This window comes from Psammomys obesus, unplaced genomic scaffold, assembly GCF_907164565.1.
Source record: "Psammomys obesus unplaced genomic scaffold, mPsaObe1.curated_primary_1811, whole genome shotgun sequence".
NCBI classification, from domain to species: domain Eukaryota; kingdom Metazoa; phylum Chordata; class Mammalia; order Rodentia; family Muridae; genus Psammomys; species Psammomys obesus.
The window spans coordinates 19,689,170-19,703,052 of record NW_026596117.1 but is presented as its reverse complement, the minus strand read 5'-3'; the positions used below and the strand labels follow the sequence as shown (position 1 = coordinate 19,703,052).

At 44.5% G+C, this 13,883-nt stretch overlaps 1 protein-coding gene across 1 annotated transcript in view; it reads left to right on the top strand.

Annotated features, from left to right (window-relative positions):
* Limch1 (LIM and calponin homology domains 1) overlaps positions 1–13,883 on the top strand; it is a 304,476-nt gene that overhangs the window by 248,125 nt on the left and 42,468 nt on the right. The window contains exons 15-18 of the mRNA XM_055629181.1: positions 4,331–4,366; positions 8,421–8,547; positions 9,915–10,072; positions 10,247–10,655. Coding sequence (XP_055485156.1) covers positions 4,331–4,366; positions 8,421–8,547; positions 9,915–10,072; positions 10,247–10,655 — 730 coding nt within the window. The remainder of the gene's footprint in view (positions 1–4,330; positions 4,367–8,420; positions 8,548–9,914; positions 10,073–10,246; positions 10,656–13,883) is intronic.

The following is a 13,883-nucleotide window of genomic DNA, read 5'->3' as shown; positions in this document are numbered from 1 at the left end:
CTGTTTCTCTCCTTTGCATGTAAGCAGGTATGAAAAGAGTAGTTCAATAATGAGTTTACCCATTAACCATTCTCTCTGATCTTCACCCCGTGGGAAAAAAATGAAAGATGCTTCTTTCTTCCTGGATCACAGAGGAGCCTTCGGCAAAGGAGTCAGACTTCTTTCCAACCTACTCAATTTTATGGATTTCAGGCCAAAGAAGACAAATGACATTTCTAAAACTTGGGAAGTTTTCCAACATTAGCCAACTTCACTGCCCTCTGGTGGCAGGATTTCTATCCCACTTCCTGACTTGATTTAAGATCCTGCCATTTCAGGGTCCTATGTGTGGAAGCTGTGGTTGCTGATTAATGATACATGTTTTTTAAGTGTAGGATACGTATCCAATGTTGGGTGATGAGAGAGATGTGCTTTGCCTATCTCTTAAGGTGACTGTGAAACAGAAAGTACTAGCATTCTGCTTCTTGAAAGCCCTGTGATGATGGCACTGAGACAGGGGCATAGTGGGGGCTAGGAAGAGCATTAACTAATCCCAGAATTTTTAAAATTAGTACCCTAGCCATCTTTATCAGCTGAGTTTGACCGTTTGGTCATTCTGGATAATAACAATAGTAGAACTCTATTACCCTGATGCCTAGGCTCAGGGACAAGAGCCATAGGCTATGGTATGCTATATCCCCTCCAGTGTGTGTCTGCTCCCTCTCTAGCTCACCTCTGGGGAAATCACAGGTAGGTTGAGAGTAGATATTTGCTCATTTCACAAAAGGGGGAAAACTTAAGTGATCGAATCCCATCTGGTTCCCAGGTTGAGGCTGGTTAAGGAAAAGGGGACTGAGTGCTCAACCTTGTCTTCCATTGTCAACTCATCTTCCAGATGCCCCAACCTCCTGCTTTACTCTGGATCCGTGGGCTGTGTAGAGTAAACCAGAGTGAAAGGAAGGAGACAGGGCCTATAGGATGGACACTGCAAGCATTTGGGGTGCCTTCCTGTTTGCCACACACAACCTTTGCAGTCGAGAAACCCAACTTCAGTACACAGCCCAGAATTAAAGCACCAAGACTTGAAACTTAGCTCTGAGTGGAAAAAACTACTGTTCCCCGTCAAGGTATTGCCTACACACGTCACAAGAGGCGTCACAAAAGCTGGGCCGAATTCCTACCTCTTTCTATCTGCCGCTCATTTGCAGTTCATATTAGGATGAGTTGTTAGTGTAAATGGAGAGGGCCATTAACTTTTTAAATTGTTTGGTGTATGTGTGTATGAGAGAGAGAGAGATAGAGAGGGAAGGAGGAAAAAAAAGGGGGGGGAGAGAATGGCCACATGCCAGTAAAGGTCAAAGAGCAGCCTGTAGGAGTTAGACCTTTTCTTCTACCATATGAGTTATGAAAACCTCAGGTCATCAGGTTTGGTGGTAACCCCCTTTACCTGCTGAGGCATCTTCCTGCCCATGACATGCTTCCTGATGGAGGCAACACACACTCTGAGAATCTGTGTTTCCTGTTAACAAATGTTTACTGAGTAATTACTATGTGCAAAACACAAGGCTGAGTGCTCATCCTAAATGAATGGTAAATCCATTTTCTACTCTCACTTCAAATTAGTTCAGTATATAGGGATTCACTGTAGCTAGTCCTCATGGCTACTTTTTGGGTTCTTTTTTTCCTACCTCCCTACACCACCCCTATTCCTTCCAGCCCCCCGACACTAGATAGGAGAGAAAGAACGATAGAGGGGGAAAGGAGTGCAGATCTCTTTGGACTACTTCCTGCTGATTAGGGGCATCCAGTTCTTTGGGGCAAGTCCAATCTTCATTGGCAGGATATCTCCAATTAGCCATCAACAATCCAGCAAAGAACAAAAGCAATTAGCAACAAGCAAAAGCGGCAGCCTGCCTCTCTCAGGGCTCTGGCATTTTTACACCCTCTCCAGAGCACCCCAGAATTCTAAATGTAAATTATCTTCAGCTGGTAGAATTGTGCCCCTGCCAGGGCATGAGACAAATCATAGTTAGCTGCTATGGACAATCTGAAGCAGCCTCATATCTTACACCTGGGATTAAAATAAAACTATATTCACATAACGGCTTTTAAAGAAACCAAAATTCTCCCTCCAATCTGCCACTGGATAACGTGTATTCGAAGATGCTCTGTTAGCGCCCGAGGTTGAATATGACCTGCTTCCGTTACCCTTCCAGATACCGCAGGCCTCAGATTGGGACTTTGTTCATCAACTTTTCTGGTAGGTTGCTCATTCCAACGCTGTCACAGTTATCAGCTATGTATCCTACAACCTACTGGCTCTTCTACTTTGCATTTAAGGATCTCAGAGAGAGAGAAAACAGACCTGTTGGATAACTAAACATACCCCTTGAAACCAAGTGCTAATTATCTTCCTCTCATTGGCAAAATCAGTTTTACTTATATTTGCTCTTTTAAAACTAACCAGTCTAAAAGGAAACTCCTTAGATCCATGAGCACATTGAAAAGGGACAGGAAACTCCTCAGAGACTGCTGTTCTCTCCAGTGTCCCCAAACAGCCTCAACGGCCTCCTCTGGCCACTGCTGAGGGATGACAATGAGAAAAAAACTTTTTGCATCATGAGACTTAGAATTTTTTGAGAGTCTGTTATCAGTGTAGCTGTCCTTGAATGCTGTTGTTGGTTCTGTGAAGAAACAATTGAAATTCAGGTATGTTCTGAAACTGACACCATAAGAAGAGTGTTAGCTAGGACACGGCTGTGTGCACCATGAGTTCACTGTCCGCGTTAGGTCACACTTCAATAAAACGCTAATTCGATATTCAAAGAGAGGCGCAAAACCACCCAATTCTTAGTTAACTCTTTCCCCATTATTCATCCATCAAGAATAACTTCTCTTTCAAAGATGGTTTAGCAAGCACTGCCTTTGCATATGTGTATTCTAACAGGCCTTTTTACTAGCTAAAACCCAGGTATACGGGCTTCAGAAATGACGCTGCTCATGCTTTCTCTCCTGGAGGTGAAGAATCCCCTCATCACTTTCTTCGCAGTAGTGGCATTTGGGGCACACTGAGAAATCTTACTCGAACCAGCACCTTCTGGAAGTGACTCCCTGCCCCGAAAAGCACAATGAGTCTTCCATCAGCAGAGGCGGGGAGCCCCTTTGTTGGCTTGCTTGTGGCCATTGCGACAGAAATCTAGGGTTTTACCCACACGTGATTGCTTTCCCTATGAATGAAACAGAAATTATCAATGAACATGGAACATTCTAGAGTGATGAAAGTTGAAGAAAGGAATAAGTGTGTGTCTGTGTGTTTGTGTTCATGCATTGTTGGCGTAATTTCTCTAAAATCATAGGAAGAAATGTTCAGAAATCACCCTGACAGGAGACTGTTTGGCTGACAAGGTGTGATTTTCTGGGAAGCTAGAAGCAGGGTAAGTTCTCCTTATGGCAGCAATTCTTTATCTGCCTTCAGAACACGGAAGTGAGAAGCCTTTTAAGGGCAGAAAATGAAGTGCCCCTAAGCTCTCACCCTTGCTGAAGGGCTGCTCTTTCCTGGAAGCTGTTCAGATATTCAGGTGAGCTACCAAGTGGTGAGGTTCTCACCTTCAAACCTTTGGGCCTTACGTTTGGGCCTTAAGTAACCGTATTGCAGAGGCTACAGCCTTATAAATCCGAATGATCAGAATAGAAAAGACCAGGAAAAACTTTGGTTTTTCCAGCTGTGGGACAGCCTCGGAGTCTGGTTTTGATTATGACTACCCGTTTTCTAGGAATTGCGGTCTTTGTCAAATGCAGGCGGAAGGAACTGATTGGGGTTCTGGCTGAAGTTCTGGTTTGCTCTTAGAAGACTGTAGAAACCGTCTTTGATGTTGTCTATGCAAATGCATTAACACATCAGGACAGCTCAGCGAGCGCGCGTGTGTTGCATGTCCGTTACAGCCATTACCACCAACACAGAGGCATGAGCAGTTTAACTGTTTGCGAATAACCGTGGCATACTTGTGTTTTAAGCTGCCTTTTCCAAACATCATGGGCTACACCCAATCCTGTGTTTATACGGAACAGAGTTTTCTTTGTGGGCAGCATGAGATTATTTGATTTCTCTTCTGGATTTAAACATAAACCTTTGGAAATAGCAAAGCTTTGAGTTTGTTGTTGTTGTTGTTGTTTTTAGTAGCTAGTGAATATTGCTAATTGTGTAACTGTGTAATGACGTTTCTCTTTCAGCATGACCAGTGAAGAGGGTTGGTCCACATGACTTGATTTCTCCCACAGTCTGTTTTTCTAGGTTGGTCACTGCATCCGCTGTCTGCCAGCCCTCTCTCTAATTTTCTATTTGGTCTTGTAGATACGGTCCAAGGACTCCTGTGTCAGATGACGCAGAGTAAGTGGCGTGGTGTTCGTAGGATCACATTAATCGCTAGCCTAAACTGCATGCTTGTAGTACTTACCACTAATTGGCATGCAACGGCTGCTGCAGTGAGCTGCACAGTGAGCCCACTCCACGGCAGAGCACGTGGGGCCACAGGGCAGAACATGCGTTCTGTGCAGGGAAAGCGAATGGGAAGGCAGCTTAAGCATGATGCTGATGTTTAGCTGATGCTTCGGCTTTGCTGCTCGTTTTTTCACAACTGGGCATGCTCAAGTCACTCTTACGATTTTGACATTGATACCCCTTCTGAACTATGGAGTTTGTTTTGTTTGTTTGTTTTTAAGGGGGGCTGTCATGAGGTTTGCAGTTTAACTCCTAATGCACTGGGGCTTAGTGTAAACAATGAAGTAGTCATTCCTACAATCATGTTGCCCTTCCTCCCCCCCCCCACCCCCGCCAAGCCAAGAAAATAAATCCTAAACCACTAATTATAGATTCAGGAGCCCAAGTTCCTAACAGGTTCAAGTCATATAAACTGTGCGATGCTTAAGACCCAAACATTGGGGTTTTGTTCAAGTTCCGAGACGTAGCAAGGGGTCAAGGGTATAAAAGCGGACCTGGTTTCCTCTGCCTGCTGCTTGCTTTTCTTCCCGCAAAGAGGTCTCTTCCCCACTCAGCACCTCACATCCCAGTATGAGAAGAATCTTAACCGCTCCATCTGTGACCTTACAAACTCTGTTCTAAAACTGGCTTTCCTCTAAGCAGTTCATCCTACACTTGATATACAAGGCCGAAGGTTTTTCAGAATAATATTCTCGGGTCTGAATGATTGGTCTTCTAAGGAAAAGGACTTAATGGTCATTCATCACCGGAAGGGTGAATGCCGCCTGTTGTCAGCCAAGTCCCACATCACAGAGAGGAGCTTCACTCAAGGTGTAGAACCCACCTATGTCATTTCTACTGATGACAACTATAATGATATTTAGGCAGAGAAGGGAGCTTTATTAAAAAACAAAACTGTTTTCACATCATGCTTTTCCCATGTTTGTGTTGAGGGTGTCGGCCTAGTTTAGAACCTTAGCTCTGTGTAGTCAGATTCCATTCCCAAGTTCTGATAGGCATTCTAGACCTAGTTAGTTATCTAGGAGACAGAACCTCCAGCCCCTGAGACGCAATTCAGCCTGTGCTTGACTGACTGCACGGAGCTAAGCAGACTGTAACACTGAGTCCTGGTTATTGCTCTCAAACCCCGAAGTGGCAATACTTCACATCCCTGACAGAAGGAGGATATGAGATTGACAGGCAAAACACTGCTGTGATCTGGTGAGCAGCAACATTGTGATGGGATAGATTTACCCCTCAGTGACACACAGCTTCTCCACAGCTGCGGTGCAGTTTGCCCAAAGTAGATCTTGGGGAAAGCCTGAAAGGGGACAGGAAGCTACATTCAAAAGATTTTTAGATCTTGCCTCTAGTTGCCTCTGGAACCTCAGCCACAGAAAAAGTTAGGGACTGTTTAAAGAGACAGGGCTCAGGTCCCCGGCCTTTATAGAAAACTGTCCCTGTGGAGCAAGGAGAGGTCAAGGAATAAAACCTTGTCTAGAGGTTTTATTTGAGATATACAAAAGTGCCAAATTAACTGGTTAGAGTAGACACTGTGGACATTTAAGTCATGTGGAGAAAATAGAATCACAAGGCGGTACTAAATTATTTTTTTTAAATAGAGGCGTATAGTGTTTATTTAGTTTCTTTCCTCTCTTTCTTTCCCAAAATCTTTAACATAAACTACACCTAATGACACATTCTTAAGATACAGCCCAATCAAAAGACCAAGGGTCCTGATCAAATATAAGTCAGAGTAGACGCACCATAGAGATAGTGAAATCTCCACCTCCTGCCCAATCAAGAACATCCCTGTAAGCTTAATTTCACATTCTCTCAGCTATTTCTCCTCTCCCACCATGCCTCTGCCAAGGAGCCTGCATCTTGGGAGCGCCACGGGCATTTTATTTTGAATTTTCTTGCCTCCGACTGTCCTTGGAAACTATTTCCAGGCTTACTCCCATCTCTCAAGAATGTTAGCTTGCTTCCAACTGAGTCCTGGGCTCTCCAGACATCAACCTGTGTTCTGACAATCCAGCCCATGAGCACTGGCTCTGAGGGCAGGTATAGTACAGGTCACGTTAGTATTCTGGCACCTGGGTTCCTCCAGGACCCCACCCCAGCTCTGCCCCATCCCACACCCAGACCCACCCTTCTTCATCAGATGCAAAGTTCTACCTCTAAACGGAACAGTTTCTAGATGGTGATAAGGCTCAATTTCTATTTTTCATTGTCAATTCCCAATTTTTTCAGTCACCTCCCTTTTCAAATAAGTGACAAAAAGTCATGGTTTTGTGGCTCCTTTTCTCATTCTTTTTTTCTTCTTTTTCCTCCCTTTTTGATATTTTAAAAACACAAAAATCCTTGTGGGGATGGGGGAGGGGTGGTTACTACTTCCTAGGATAGGAGAGGCAAATGAGCCCCACTTAATTATTTGGCCTTTGGCCTCATTTCAGCTGGGGGAGATTGGAACTTCACAAACAGAGGTGGTAAATCAAGGCGGAGGTGGCCGTATTCCCTCCATTCACATGGTGGAGAGGCCTGCAACTTCCTTCCCACCTCTGCCAAAGTCACTGTTCTAAGCTACCTATTATGCCCAGCCCAGAATTCTGCCCTTCAGGACTCACAGGGACCCTGTCTCCCTCCACAACCTGTTATCTGGCCTCTGAGGTACTCCTCTCAGAGATGTGAATAGGCCTTAAGGCAATCGTAATTTGACTTAAAAAAAAAAATAACGTAGGTATTTTTAAAGGTAAGATCCACCCACTTTAACTATAGGAAAAGAAAGTATGAGTTTCCATCTATTTCTAGAAGACCTACTTATATGGGGGGAAAAAAAAGAGGGGTAAATTTTTCTACTTAGCACTGTAAAATTTCAACCCTTTCTTAATGTTAATAGGCAGTATAAAACTAGATGAAGAGAGCTCAGCCCTTATCTCCTTGAAGGAGGAGGTTTAGTTTTCTAGAGGACAAGCTGCCGAAGTCAACACTACCAGCCAGGGAGGCAACAGAAGCCTCGGGTGTAAATAAAAATAAATACATAAAGAAATTTAAAAGTCCCCAAAGTTGGGTTCTTAGAATACTCTGAAGGAAGATAGTCTTGAGTTTTAGATCTCAGATTAGACTTTAAATGCCCAGCACCTGGAGAAAGGGGTGAAGAGCCCAGCTGCTCACGCGGATTCAGCCAACAGTGTTGATGCTGCTTGCACAGCACTGATGATGTCTAGAATGAGTTGGTTTCCAAACACTTTGCTTTCTTTGGGGGGGGGGGGGTGGGGGGGGGGTGATGTTAAGCTGGCTTCAAAAATGGATTAGCACCATTTTCTACACCTCAGAGACTTGGAAGTTTTCTCCATTACTTAACTTTTTTGAGTACATGACCCATGTGACCCATTTGGTCTCAGAGCTAGTCTTTGTTTTGTTTTTGTTTTTTTTGGGGGGGGGCGGTTTTGCTTGGTCTCTTACTTACTGTGTCACCCCGCTGCTTCAATGCTTGCTCTTAACAGGTCTGTGTGAGCATCACAGAAATGGCTCCGTGGTCTTAATAAGCTCCTACAGAGTTTATCAACTGCAGCACAGCCCAAAGGTTTGCTGCTCTTCATTGCCCACCCGTTCTCTTTTCAAGTAAATGCAGGGGCATCCTGACAAAAATAAACCAAAACACACACACACACACACACACCTTAAATTCTATATACCTTTGAATGAGAGGAGTGCGGGTCTTCAGATACTTCCTCCTAGCCCTCTTTGGGGGCACCTTTCTAGAAAGCTGCCCAATTCAGGGCTATCAATGAAGACAAAGACATCCCCTCTTGGCTGTGCTGCTGGTGGCTGCTTCCCGCTGCGGAGCGAAGAGGCGGCTCTCAGTCCCGCAGCGCCCCCAGGCGGCGGCGCGCAGTGGCGAAAGGAGCCCGCCGCCCGCGCTCATCCAGCTTGCTTTTTGTTTTTGCTCTCTCCCGGTCAGGAGCACGAGCATGTTTGACATGCGGTGTGAGGAGGAGGCAGCGGTGCTGCCGCACAGCAGGGCCCGCCAGGAGCAGCTGCAGCTGATAAATAACCAGCTGAGGGAAGAGGACGACAAATGGCAAGATGTGAGTTCTGGCCAAGGCCGCGGGCAGTGGGGAAGGACTCAGCGGACCACCCGGCTGGGAGGGTGGACTTGGACTTCAAAGCCATCCTGGGGAGGGCCGCCTGAGACCTCACCGGTGGGAAGATTAGAGGAGAGGTCCGCAGGAACGCGGAGAGAGGAGAAACTGTGTGTGTATCAGCAGGTACTCTGGACCAAAGCTTGGTCACAAAGAGAAAGGATAGGAGGCAGGCAATTAGCATGGGCACAGAGCTGTGGTGTGCTGCCTTTTAATATTCTAGATTTGGGACTGATAGATGACGATGATGACTGCAGCTGTCAGCGTTAATTGTACCAGTAGCAGGCATGGTTCTAAATGCTCTGGGTAATTCATCCAATCTGTTTAGTAGCTCAGTGTACCAGCAATGGTTATCTTCCAGCATCCACAGATGAGCCCTGGCCCAAATTTCCATAGCTAGTTGAGTAGAGAGGCAAGATGCAACCCAGGAAAGGAAGACACCAGAGGCTGGTGAGAGCTCGGAGGTTTTGTGCTGAGCGAAAAGAGCTAAAGCAGGAACAGCTTGGGGTTGACAGAGAGAGGGGATCATTTTGCTTGGTCCTCCTGGAACAGAGAGGTCAGTATTGCAAACCTGACTCCACCATTAGTCAAAAAGTTGATGTCTCCAAAGTCGGCATGATGGAAATGATAATATGTCAGTGTGCCTAGCACCCAAGTGTGTTCTCACATTTAGCTCCAAGACTTGTAAGCAGAGTTGGAACAACCATCCCCATTTTAGAGAATATAAAAATGATTTCAGAGAGGCTAAGAAACACAGACAATGCATGAGCAAAATAGGGCTGGGCTCATCCCGCTGACATTCCAGAAGCCGCTCCATAACTACCTGTAGGGCAGGTCCCGATGCTGTCCAGAGGATCAGAGGAATTCACATACTTGATCAGTGGAGATCTCTAAGACCCGACTCCAAAGCCACATTTTTTTTCTGCCTTTACTCCCATCAAAGAGAAAATTGTATATTTGTCCCTACCATTTCGTTACCAGGATATCTATTTCCAACGCAGAGGTGGAAATAGAAAAAAAAAAAAAGTTTTCTATGATTATCTTGTAAGACGGTCTCTCAAATTTGACAAACACCTTGAACTGTGATCTCGTATCACGCCTCAGTGTTTCGGTAAATTGCTGCCCTGCTAATGATGGTGTACAGGTACCTGTTTCTTTCCCTGCCTTCTGGGCATCCTTGTTCCAACCAGAGCACCATGGGATTGTGTGGGAAGTGTCCCGGCATAGAGTCTTAGTGCTTACAGGTCCGTGAGTCACAGAAAGGGAATTCTGTGCAGGCTGAGAAAGAACATGGTATCTCTCCCTCCCCCCAGGACCTGGCTCGTTGGAAGAGCCGTAGAAGAAGTGCTTCTCAGGACTTAATCAAGAAAGAGGAAGAAAGGAAAAAAATGGAGAAGCTAATGTCCGGAGAAGATGGGACAAGCGAACGAAGGAAAAGCATCAAAACTTACAGAGAAATTGTTCAAGAAAAGTGGGTCTTTCTGTTGTTAGTGTGCAGTAGTATCTAGACATGCTTTTTTTCTAAGCCGTGCTACCACCCAGGCTCCAATGCTACCATTTATAGTTTGGTTTTATTCTACCTTGGTGGGAGCCTTTGCACTTTCCCGGCTATTTATTGCTCTTCTTCCTTTGTCCCACCCTGCAGAGAGCGGAGGGAGAGGGAGCTGCATGAGGCATATAAGAACGCGCGCTCCCAGGAGGAGGCCGAGGGCATCCTCCAGCAGTACATCGAGAGGTTCACCATCAGTGAGGCCGTGCTCGAACGCTTGGAGATGCCAAAAATCCTGGAAAGAAGCCATTCAACAGAGCCAAACTCATCCTCCTTCCCAAACGACCCCAGCCCCATGAAATACTTGCGGCAGCAGTCACTGCCTCCACCCAAGTTCACTGCCACGGTGGAAACCACCATCGCTCGTACCAGTGTCCCAGACGCCAGCGCGGCGGCAGGCAGTGGGTCTCCAAGCAAAACCGTCACTGCGAGTGCAGTGCCTATGCTGACACCCAAGCCTTACTCCCAGCCCAAAAACTCTCAAGAGGTTCTCAAGACTTTTAAGGTAGGATGAATTCTTTGAGAAAGAAATGGAAACCGAACTCCGGGCAGTTTGTGGAAAAGAAGCCTTTTGTCAAAAGCCAAACACATGTGACGTTGACAGCAATACACTTATATTTCAGGAGGCTTGGTTTGCACATACGTGAGGCGTGGGTGCTCCTCCCAGTTCTGCTGTTACTCTTAGTGGGCTCACTGTGATTGACAAGTCATCCGCATAAGCAGATGGTTTGATGTGATGGCTTCTTTTAAAGCAACGTAAAGAAACCCTAATTTAGCAATATTGTGGATCTGTAGTTCCGCGTGGCAGACTCGACTGTGTTTGCCTTCAGTTTAAATAGACAGCTATGGGAAGAAATTGACACCCTATCCAGAGAGTTGCTACACTTGAGAAAAGTAGCACAGGAGGTACATGGTGGCATTGGTGTGCCCCTCATCAGGTGAGACAAGGTTTTCTTGAGCAGAGAGCTGGGCTGTGTTACAGGAGAGTCAATATAAGATGATTTTTGAGAACCAAAAACTCTTTTTTTAAATATTATTATTATTATTAATTACACTTTATTCATTTTGTACCCCCCCATAAGCCCCTCCCTCCTTCCCTCCCAATCCCACCCTTCCTCCCCTTTCTGCTTGCATGCCCCTCCTTGGCAACCAAACATATTTTTACTTGCTCATTTTCTAGTATCTCCCAGTATTGTCAGGGAGCATTCGGCCTGAATCTTAAGCTCCTGCGACTCCAAAGGAAAAATCAGTTCGCATTCTCCTCGAACAATATGTGAGTTTTGTACTAGATGACGAAGCAGAACTCATCACCAGGAGCTGTTGCCATCAGGCAGGACTGGCGAGAAGTTTGCACAACTCAACTAACCAAGCAGTGAGGGCTTTAGAGAGACCCCAAGCCTACTTTTTTACTTACGTTTAAATAACTCTAAGTCTCTAAGTCTCTCTCTAAGTATATCTGTACCTTAAGCTTTACTAGGAAAAAAAAAAAAGATGGATGTCTGGCCATTTCACCCAGATTGAATTAAAACGTTTGTCCCATACAGGGTAAAGACTATCTTTATTTTTCATGGCTCCATCCTAAGAGCCTGGGGTAGATAGATATCCAGGACATGGTGGGCAAAAGTGAATAAATAAATTCTTCCTGAGATTCAACAGAAATTGAAGGTGTGTGAGTGTGTGTGTGTATGTATACATGTGTACCGAGCAGGGACCTCCGTGGCCAAAATATTTGAGTACTTCCTTTCTCCTGGGGCCAGGATGATTATTGGTGCTGTAACATTGTATGATAGCATATTACGAACATAGGTGGGAATACACACACAACTGAATAACTGAAGCATCGGATCACGTCATTTAGATGTCCACTTCCTTCATTTATGTAAATGGCACAATGTGGCCATGTAATGATTAGGACCTAAGAATTTATGACAGAATTTAGGCTCTGAGAAAATCGTGTCATTTTTGTTTGGTAGTCTGTCCTTCACTGTGTGTGTGTGTGTGTGTGTGTGTGTGTGTACACGCCCACAGCAGCAAGACCCTTTCTGGAAAATAAATGAACAGTTGTTGTCAAAGTAACATATAAACAGGACAGTTGTTACTGGAAAATAAATGAACAGTTGTTGTCAAAGTAACATATAAACAGGACAGTTGTTACTGGATTGGAGAGAAAGGCAGCTTAGAAAAATGTGTGTGTGCACATGCCCACAAGAGCAAGACCCTTTCTCAAAAATAAGTGAGTAAATAATTTGTACCAGATTTTTAGGGGAAAAAAAAAAAAGCTAAAGGAAGATCAAGTGATACAATTCAAGCATTGGTTTTTTTTTTTTTTTTTTTTTAATAAACAAAAACAAAACCTTGTTTCAAACTTGCCATTAGGTTACTGTCAGTTCAGTGGTTTGGAATCACCATTATTTAAAAATGAAGTGGACAGGGTTCCATAGAAAAAGTCACATGGGTCAGACTCAGTAAACATAAGCACACTGTTTCTCTGTGTACACACACGCCATATTCATGCGTGTGTGCTGAGTTGTGTTGTCCGTCTCTTACAAGTAACAGGTAATGGAGCGTGATGGCCAGTGACAAAGAAAGCTGACCACGGCTGGCTAACATCCAGCCTTCCATTGTTGCTGTCAGAAGATGTTAGAGGACCAGCTAAGAATAGCCAGTAGGTGTGAGAGGTTGCCACAAGTCCTGAGCTTTAGTGTAGAACCCCACAACAATGCTGTGAAGAAGGCCAAGTTCTGTTAAAAGCTGCATATTCGCAGACTGAGTCAGAAACTTGTGAAGTTGCGTAGGTGCTGAGTGGTAGAATCAGAATTAGAGCGTTAGCTCACCTCACCACAGGCAATGGACCTCAAACAGCAGGAAGGAGATTTCTGTCTGCCTTTTCCATAGGCCATAGGCCAGGTAAGCCCCTTCTCTGCAACTTGCTCTTGCTGTCTCCTCTAAATATGAAACATGAAGCAAAAACATTTTAATGATCATGGACATTTTTTTACCCTTGAGAAAAAAAATAGAATTATAAAATTAAATAGAAAAATGAGACTTATTATAAATACAACATAATAACAAAGTCCGTGCCCTCCGTGATAGCTTCATAAAAATATACCCCATCTCCCACCACAAGATAACCTGTAAGACGTTCTTGATCAGAGGAGGGCTAACCAGAAAAAAAAAAATTCAAATTGGGGAATTACCGTAACAACTTAACCCAAACAGGTGGCATGTGTTTGTTTTTAAGGTGCCTTGATTTATTTATACTTCTGAGTAAAAGCTCACATGAATCAGATGAACATGACATGTCATGAAGCTCCAGCAGCCTCAAAGATGACATTGCCAGCTGCCAGACTGACTTCTAGAACCCACGAAAGCACTGGAGAGGCCTGATTCCTTTTGGGGACAGGGCTACGCACTAAGAATTCTTTTTTTTTTTTCCAGTCATTCATACTTTTAACAAATGTAGAAACTGTATACTGAGCACTTTGCTGTGAAATATGGCTGAGGCAAAACTGTGGTAAACAAAGTCTTTGCTATCAAAGAGCTTCCTAGAATAATTTCTACCTTTTTCCTGAAGTTTAATTTTCTAGTTGAAGGTTTCTCTTTTTTAAGCCAGTTGGTTTTACTTACTTTATGAAGATTCTTAGGGCATGATTTTGCTTTCTCTGAACAGCTCAATTTCTTCCTTATGTCAGCAGAGTTCACACCTTCTGTTGGCAGTGAGGGAGAAATCTGC